The following is an 8999-nucleotide window of genomic DNA, read 5'->3' as shown; positions in this document are numbered from 1 at the left end:
AATCGTCAAGGAAGATGATTTACTCACATACACCGAGTTTGGTAAATTCAACGTATCGATGTGTACAAAAGAACAGTAATTCATTAAATTTTCAACAATGATGCATCAAAAACACTTTACCAGCAGATGTCGCTGCTTGTGTCGAAATTTTCAAAAGACGATGCAAATTATAAAGGTACGACATGATTATTTATGTAAGCTCCAAAAGATTGTATTATCAAATGCGATATTTGATTGTTCGTAAAAAGAACAGAGAGATCCTTCAGTTTATATGATGATATGGCCAATTTGGCTATTGATGTCGGCTCTTCCTATACATGTGCTTGTATGACAAGCAGTGGGGACATGGAAATGGTAAAAGATCTGGAAGATCCGTTAATTCCATCAGTCATTCGTTATAACAATAATGGCTCTGTTTAGTGCATTGGAAGGTATGCACACAGAAATTACTGGAGTGCCAAGAACGATGTTCGTTGTTTTAAGAGAATTAATGGATATCGTATGAATTCCAGGGTCATGCATGATTACATGAAAAACTGTGTGTGCAGAGTGATTGAAGGAGATGATGAATTCCCTGCTTTTAGAATGGAGTGTTTCCCTGATAATTCACTCACCCCTACTCTATATACTTAGCATATGATTGAGTACGTCAAGAATCTGGCATATAGACAAAGAGAAATACAGTTTGATGAGTTAATCATAACAGTTCCTGCTTTCTTCGATAATATTCAAAAGAATGAGGTTTTGAAGGCAGCAACAGCTGCAGGAATTTGTAATGAAGATAATATAAAGATTGTATGTGAACCTGTAGCAGCTGCATTGGATTATGGTGTAGTGGCTGGAGAGAAAAATTGCAGAATCATGGTCGTAGATATTGGAGGTGGTACCACGGATATATGTGTTATGGATATCAATAACAAGAATTACTCTGTGAAGTCAACTCATGGAGACAATCACTTAGGAGGAGATGATATTACCAACACATTCTGTGAGTATATTTTTAGAAAATATGAAGAAGTCTTTTACAAGCCACTAATTACTGCGCCTTGTATGAGTAATGTTCTTCAAGTTTGCCTCAAGCAATTGAAAGATAAAGCCGAGGAGGCGATGAAACTGTTTGCTAGAGAGGATCGTGTAACAATTTATAATTTGGGCGTTATTAATTCCAATATTACCGCTGCTAGTGACTTTTCCAGCGATGATGATTATATCACAATTAATTACCAAGAGTTTCGTGACCTGGTGAAACCTTATGTTGATCGAATTGTGAACTTAACAAGTCGAACACTTTAGATTGGAAGCATCCGTGAAGACTCGATCGATAAAATGATTCGTGTGGGAGGAAGTTGCCGTTTGCGTCCGGTTCAAGATGCTTTAAGACAAATGTATGGCAATAATGTGATGGTATCGAATCTTCCTGATGAATGTGTCGTTTATGGTACTTTGCGAGCTTCTAGTATTGAAGAAGCGAGAACTGGAGTCGTTTCTGGAAGCAGGTCATTCCTGAGTATTATGGCTTCCCAATTTATGATGATTACACGCATCGCGAAAAGTTCCAGGTGATGATTCCTCGAAATACGAAGTATCCAATGGACAGAGTGTTAAGTATACAATGCCATGGAGAGAGAATGGCTGATGGAACCTTTTGTAATTATGGCCGTTTAAAATTATATGTGAGTTAAGAAGGAACCATGCGAGATGCTAGGTTTCTTACTGAATAAGGATATATGATTACGACCCCTTCTGCTTTCCCTATTATCATTCAATTCACTATTGATCACAATGGATTCATCAATGTGAAAATCGTACAGACGTGCGATAATCGAGTGCTTTAACACAAAGAGAAAGTCGTGAAATTGAAGACTGAAACACGTGAAGTTGAGTATAATAATGATGAGGATTCGGACAGTACTATAAGTGGAGGAACCATCGAAGAGCCAGTTGTGGAACCTGTCTTTTTGCCATCACCTTTAATCAATTTGGGAAGAGTTCCATTCGAGTTCCCAGCTGTGCCTCGGAATGAAATGCCATTGCCGATCGAGCAATCCGACTCTGAGGATATTCTACTATCGGAAGACAGTGACCTGTAAAAGGCAAGTCCTCTACAATTACCACACTTTACTGTTTGTTCACACACACACTATGGATTGATGTACATCTGAAAAATATAGAGTTCTATGTTTTGTACCATTTTAGATTTCACAATTGCTCCCCTTAAAATATGGTATTCTGTATAAACGGCATATGAAATTAAGAAATTCGGAGTCCTTTTACTGATTGCTGCACTCGCTGCTTCATCTCAACTCACCTTCCCCATTCATAGAATGGTGCAGTTCCAACGCAAGGGCAATCTTTATGGATCACAAGAGAATAATGGAGAACTTCGGCTGGCTTCTCTAGAGTCCATTCTGCAAATTGACAGTGATGCTCGTATGCAAGCTGATCATTATACTGCCCTTGTCATGATGAATGAATTGGATAAGGAAATATTGGAAAACCTTGTGGACAAGAAGGAAGTGGGTGGTTTAGTCATTATTATTCCATCAACGGTAATTGCCGGTACTATACTATGCTGATGTGGTAGAATGATGAATCAGTAATCTCTCGTTGCCAGTCTGTCGAGAAGTACATGCTGGATCGTTCCTTTGCCTGCCCTGTGTATTTCATTGAGCAGTCAGACGACGTTCTCAATGTTTACAACACGCTTCAGTCGAAATCGGGAGTTCTGAGTGTATGTCCTTCTTCCCTTCATTTAAACCCCAGCCATCGAACATCTACACGATCAACGTGAAGTTCCCTCGCACCAAGTCTCCCCATCCCCTCCCCGAGATCCGCACCATCGAAAGCGTCCTCGAAGGCCACAAAGAAGGCGTTTCGCCCTCCTCCCTTCCCACCATTCTCCTCACCGCCAGCTACGATTCCTTCTCCCTCGTTCCCTCCCTCGCCTCCGCGCAGACCGACGGCGCCGCCAGCACTGTCGCGCTTCTCGAGATTCTCCGCATGTTCCGCCGCCTCTACGACGACCAGAAAACCGCGGGCAGGTACGTGGCCCGCGCTCTCTTCCCTCCAGCTACAACCTTCTCTTCCTGCTCAGCGGCGGCGCGCACTTGGACTTCGAAGGCTTCCGCCAGTGGATGATTCGCTCGCCGCCCGAGCTCTTCGACGCCGTTCACTGCGTCCTTTCCCTCGACGATCTCCTGTAGGTTCCACGGTTTCCACGTTTCGTGCAGAGCGTCCGACCGGCTGGTTCTCCGCGTCGCGAAGCACGCCGCGCGCGCCGATCTGCAGGGCCTCTACGACGCGTTCGAGGCCGTGGCCGCGCAGCTGGGCGTTCCGCTGACCGTCGAAAGCCGCACGGTGAACATCATGGACGAGCACAGAACGCTGCCTCACGAGCGATTCGCGCTCCGCCGACTCCCTGCCGCCACGCTGACCGCCACCAACACGGGTAGAAATTCCCTCGATTTTTGGAACTCCAGAAAACTCGCCGTATTTTGCAGGGTCGCTGTTTGCGGCGCCGCTGAACGAAACGCGGCTCTGTCTGCACATTCAGCTCGTCGCGGAGGCGCTGGCTCGCTTCACTTTCCGCGTTACCGATGCGGGACTGGTAAGAACCGCGGGGATGTGCGACGTAGATCTTTTCGCGGGGATTGGAGGCGGATTCGGTGTACGTGAATCATTGGCTGCAGAAAGTGGCGTCGACGCCGCGACATGCGCTGTTCTCCCCGCGGGACTCGCTTCTGGAGAGCGTGGAGGAGGAGATGAAGGCGTGGGCGACGCGGACGAGCGTTACAAACGTGGAAACGGATCTGAAGGAGGAGGTGAAGGTGTTCGCGGATAACGAGGGCGAGGTGTCGGTGTTCGTGGCGAAGTCTCCGCTGTTTGACGTGTACACGTTCGGCGCGGTGTGCTTGTATCTGACGGGAATGTATGGAGTGGTGATGGCGATGCACGGAGTGGGAAGAGAAGGAAGGAGGTGATGGGTAGGGAGCGGAGGATGTGAAGAGAATGGTGAGGAAGGTGATGGAGAGACTGGGACTGAAGGGAAGGGCGAAGGAGGAGTAAAGGAATGAAGGAATGAAGGAATGAAGGAATGAGTTTGTTTGCAATAGTTAACTGGAATTGTTTGTTAGCTACTTTCTATCTATCATTTTGACAACTTCGTTCTAAATTCATTGTTTTCTTCATGGAGTCGCGATCGATCATTGAAAACCCGACGGAGTTCATATCCTAAAACAAAAAACCCAACGTAGTACCTTCATTAACACTCACCCCAAACCGAAGAAGAGGAAAAGAACCAGAAATTATGGAAGCTTATGTCTACCTACCTCGATACAGGTACTTGCTTCGAGTTCCACTTCATGATTAGACAAGCACTCCATTCAGCGAATTATCGTGAATCATGTGGAGTACACCCTCTCCTGCAATCGGTGTAACATGAATATGCACAAAGCGATGTTGGCTACCTCGTATAGTCTTCGTGACCGATTAATAGAGGATATGAATGACACCCAAACGTTCATGCTTGAGACGAAAACGAAATGCGTAAACTATCTATCCATCGAGTACCTTCTTGGAAGATGGCTGCATCACGTGCTGATAAATATCGGTCTTGAAGGGGAATACAAGGAAGCATTACAGGAAATGGGATACCAGCTCGAAGACTTGTATGACGATGATCGAGACGCTGCTCTTGGAAATGGAGGATTGGGGCGGTTAGCTGCGTGCTATATGGATAGTCTAGCAACGATGAATGTTTATGGTACAACTTCTTCACTTTTTAATCATCATAGCCTTCGGATATGGTATTCGATATAACTATGGTATGTTCGAGCAGAGAATAGCTGATGGGTGGCAAGTTGAATATCCGGATTATTGGCTATCCTATGGAAATCCGTGGGAGATAGAGCGGACCGACATTCGATACGTGATTCACTTTGGAGGCCGCTGCGTGAGAGTGGAAACGAATGGGATCAGGAAGTATATCCAGCAGGAAGGAGAAACGATCTTGGCAGTTGCCTACGACACTCCGGTTCCAGGCTACAACACTCACAACTGCAACGTGCTTCGATTATGGAGAGCGATTCCCACCGATGTATAGCTCATCTCGCATGTGCACTCTAGGAAATCAATCTGGAGGTATTCAACCAGGGCGATTACACGACCGCATTGGAAAGCTCGCGACGAGCCGAAACCATCACGAGCGTGCTTTATCCTGACGACAGCCAGCTGAAGGGGAAGGAGCTCCGCTTGCGCCAAGAATATTTCTTTGTTTCCGCGACCATCCAGGATATTCTGATTCGATTCCTTCGATTGGAACTGCCGTGGAAGGAACTGCCTCAGAAAATGGCGATTCAGCTCAACGACACGCATCCCGCGCTGGCGATTCCGGAATTAGTGCGATTGCTAACCACAGAATACGAACTGGCGTATGACGAGGCCTGGAAACTCACCACGGAATGCTTTGCGTACACCAATCACACGGTGATGAGCGAAGCTCTCGAGACGTGGAGTTATGAAATCATGGAGCGATTGCTGCCTACGTAATGGCACGCAGAATCGATAAGGAATAGGATTACGCAGATCATTTGCGATATTAATTGGAACTTCATGCAGTCCATTCAAAATCGATTCCAAAACGATGCGGACTTGCTCGAAATCATGGCGAACACGTCCATCTTTTCAAACGATGTCGATAAGCGAGTTCGCATGGCCAATTTGTGTATTGTGGGATCCCACAAAGTGAACGGCGTGTCCGAACTCCACACTTCCATTCTTCGCGATTCGATCTTTCGGTATTTTGATCGAATCCAGCCCGATCAGATCATCAACATCACAAACGGAATCACGCCTCGTCGATGGCTGCTTCAGTGCAATCCAGGTACTTTTTACACCCGTTCCTTATTCCAGAAATCGCCAAGATTATCACCGAACTGGTCGGATCCACGACGTGGACAACGAATCTCTCGGCTCTCTCGGTGCTGGAAGACTATGCTGAAGACGAATCCATTCAGAGTCGATGGCAGGAAGCGCATTCGAAGAGCAAGCATCGCTTAGCGGAGTTTATCGAACGGACGCAGGGAGTTTCGATTCCAGAACATTTTCTGTTTGATGTGATGGTGAAACGGATCCACGAGTACAAACGGCAGCTCTTAGACATTTTGTATGTGATCTATCGCTATCAGTGGATCAAGGGTCTCTCGGAATCCGAGCGAAAAGCAGTGGTTCCGCGTGTTGTGTTTTTTGGAGGCAAGGTTTCTCCCTTTGTTTTTGGATTACAAGCAGGCCGCTCCTTCCTACCACCGTGCCAAGAACGTCATCAAACTAATCAATAATGTGAGTGAAATCGTGAATAAGGACCCCGAAGTCTCCGACTATTTGCGAGTGGTTTTCATCCCGAACTACGGAGTTAGCATCGCAGAGCTAATCATCCCTGCAGCCGACATAACGCAGCATATCAGCACGGCGGGCACGGAGGCCAGCGGCACGAGGTAGTGCTGATGGGAGAGGATGAGAGACAGCAATATGAAGAGCGCGCTGAATGGAGGCTTGCTCGTCGGAACGTACGATGGAGCCACGATCGAAATAATCAATGCAATCGGGGAGGAAAATGTGTTTGTTTTTGGCCATCGAGAAGAGGAAATCGAGCAGATGCGAACGCAACTCAAATCGATGGGTGTAGGAAAGGAGATGACGTTTGATGTAGAACGAACAACGGTCACGACCTGTGTCGAATGAACTGGCCATGGTATTGGGGCAGTTGATGATGAACAGCTTTGGTTCTTCGACTTTGATGCGAGAAATTCTGGAATCTATCTGTTTTGGGAATGACTGGTATGGTGTGACTTTTGACTTCGACGAGTACGTGAAGGTGCAGGAAAAGGTTGACAAGACCTGGAAAGACAGAAAGGAATGGATTAAGAAGTCAATTTTGTCTACATCAAGAATGGGCGTTTTTTCATCTGATGCTTCGTTTATCTATTTTATTCTTCTTACATAGAATCCTAAACTACTGCTCGAAAGTCTGGCGTGTGGAACCCTCACAGAGACCTGACTATTACAAGCAAGAAAGTTCACGAAAGCGAAGCCGATCATTTCCGCATCCTTCCCTAAAGAGTACTAGCGACGAGTATGTTGGATTGAATATCTTTCTTGTTTGTTTCTACCAACAAACGATTGGAATGCTCATTGTTTCGGACGCGCACAGTTATTATACAGACAATTATAGATTCCATTTCTATCAGTAATTCTCCAATCCGAATCAGGATGGCTTTTTTGGTAGTCCAATATTTCATTCAGAATCTCGTTTCGACAACTCGTATTCCCTTTACGGAAACGCTCTCCATATTTCTTATAAAAACTCTTTTCTTGTTTACTAGGAGTACGTCTTTTGCTTCGATTTTTCGTCTTAATATGTTCTATACAGCGTTTCGGTTTATTCGTAACAGCGGCTCCTTGTTCGGCTAGTACTTGTTGAAACCGTTTTTCGTTTCCATTTATAAATACTCGAACTTCTTTTATTTCATAATCTGCGTGGATAGTTACAATTCCGGTCTCTTTATCAAAATGATAGTGGTCGGGCTGTTGATCTGGTTCTATGAATATAATCGGCGGATAGTCAATGGAATCCCAAATATAGTCTCCGCAGCCATAATTATCGACTTGAAATACATTACCAATTGTATCTTTCACATCATTCAAACTTTCGACATTCGTATATCCTGTGTTTCAACTATTTATGTAAAAATACCCTCGACACTTCCTCTTTCTGGAGAAGGTTCATTTGTTACATTTGGGTCGGGCGCGTCCTTACTATCATTGTTGCCTGTTAAATTGCATGTACTCATTTAAGAAAATAATGAAAAATAACAGAGATCAAACAATGAAACTGCCGGTCCGTTTATTTTTGCAATTCTGTTTCTGTGGATCAGTCTCTTCAAGATTCCTATTTTTCTTATCATTCTTATTGTTACGAGTACTTAGTACAAACAAAGAATACACACTAAAATACGGAATCGACACACCATAACTTCAGGTTAGTGCTTTTTCGATTTTTTCTTACTCTCTCTAACACAATTGTTGTAAATAAACTGATAGATATTCTTCTTGTCTGTATAGAAAGGAGTAGAGGGAAGTTGCCACTCTTTGTCTTTCTTGTGAAGAAGATTTAATATCTCTCGATTCTCACCACTATAGAGTTTACTTATAATGTCTGCTACTTCAATAGCCTTTCTCGGTTGCAATAGTGAGTAAGTCTTGAGCAGAAACATTCTTTCTTGTTTGGACGCTCGCTTCCGATGTCTAATTATATTTTGTACTCGAGAAGAACTACTCTGGACATCAATAGTAAACAAATATTCAATTCCTTGCTGTATTTGGATGCACAACTGTCCTTGTAATCTAGCGACTTTCAATAAACCTTTTTCTTTACCAATTTCTTGAAGTCAAACAATCCCTCATAGCCGTACCTTTTGGATCTGGATTATCTAGGTCACTTTCCAACGTGGGACTACATTCAGATTGAATACATTCCTGATCAGGAATAGGAAAATAAGGTATCAATAACGAAGAGGTCAATCCAGTATCATTAGGGAGATCAGAGTCTGATTCATTATAATGCATAACAAAAAAGAAATCAAATGGTGTAAAAAAAGTGTACTAATAATAAACATAGGAACCATAGGTCTGTTTATTTGCATTCATAATCGCTCTCTTTAAAAGGATCATCCATGCTACCTTCTGCTCCAACGTGTTGCAAGCAAAAACATAGGGGCGCGATGGCGTGTTCAAGATAAAATGATAACGGTGCGAACTTCCCGAAGCTTCTGGAACGCTACCTGCAATCAGCTTGGAAGCCTCCGTCACAGCGTTTCCAGCATTGATCGCATCTACTCCCTCCCTCTCTACAGCCTTCTCAGAAGTGTCGTTCTCAATCGAGCAGCCTTCCAGTAATATTCTATTCATGATGACTCGCAAAAACAACAAACCCCGTTAGAATC

At 44.3% G+C, this 8999-nt stretch overlaps 4 protein-coding genes; all 4 read left to right on the top strand.

The window, feature by feature from the left end:
• Positions 1-636: 636 nt before the first annotated feature.
• On the top strand, positions 637-1293 carry GSBLH_T00006644001 (uncharacterized protein; the record flags this gene model as incomplete). Its single annotated transcript, XM_013042166.1, has 1 exon — positions 637-1293. One exon carries the CDS (start codon positions 637-639, stop codon positions 1291-1293), a length of 657 nt encoding a protein of 218 aa, XP_012897620.1.
• Positions 1294-2629: 1336 nt separating this feature from the next.
• Positions 2630-3138, top strand: GSBLH_T00003423001 (uncharacterized protein; the record flags this gene model as incomplete). The annotated part of the gene is made up of 2 exons (XM_013042165.1): positions 2630-2731; positions 2764-3138. 2 exons carry the CDS (start codon positions 2630-2632, stop codon positions 3136-3138), a joined length of 477 nt encoding a protein of 158 aa, XP_012897619.1.
• Positions 3139-3366: 228 nt separating this feature from the next.
• GSBLH_T00003422001 (uncharacterized protein) lies at positions 3367-4081 on the top strand (the record flags this gene model as incomplete). XM_013042164.1 has 4 exons in its annotated part: positions 3367-3448; positions 3480-3607; positions 3636-3956; positions 3988-4081. 4 exons carry the CDS (start codon positions 3367-3369, stop codon positions 4063-4065), a joined length of 609 nt encoding a protein of 202 aa, XP_012897618.1. The 3' UTR covers positions 4066-4081.
• A 187-nt stretch (positions 4082-4268) lies between these two features.
• On the top strand, positions 4269-7467 carry GSBLH_T00003421001 (uncharacterized protein; the record flags this gene model as incomplete). XM_013042163.1 has 11 exons in its annotated part: positions 4269-4338; positions 4370-4762; positions 4794-5095; positions 5125-5543; positions 5574-5881; positions 5911-6254; positions 6286-6491; positions 6522-6678; positions 6707-6972; positions 7001-7190; positions 7219-7467. The coding sequence occupies exons 1-11, from the start codon at positions 4317-4319 to the stop codon at positions 7465-7467; spliced, it is 2856 nt and encodes a 951-aa protein (XP_012897617.1). The 5' UTR covers positions 4269-4316.
• Positions 7468-8999: the final 1532 nt, after the last annotated feature.

This window comes from Blastocystis hominis (genome assembly GCF_000151665.1).
Source record: "Blastocystis hominis, Singapore isolate B (sub-type 7) whole genome shotgun sequence assembly, scaffold_3".
Taxonomy (NCBI): domain Eukaryota; class Bigyra; order Opalinata; family Blastocystidae; genus Blastocystis; species Blastocystis hominis.
This window is presented reverse-complemented; position numbering and strand designations above follow the sequence as displayed.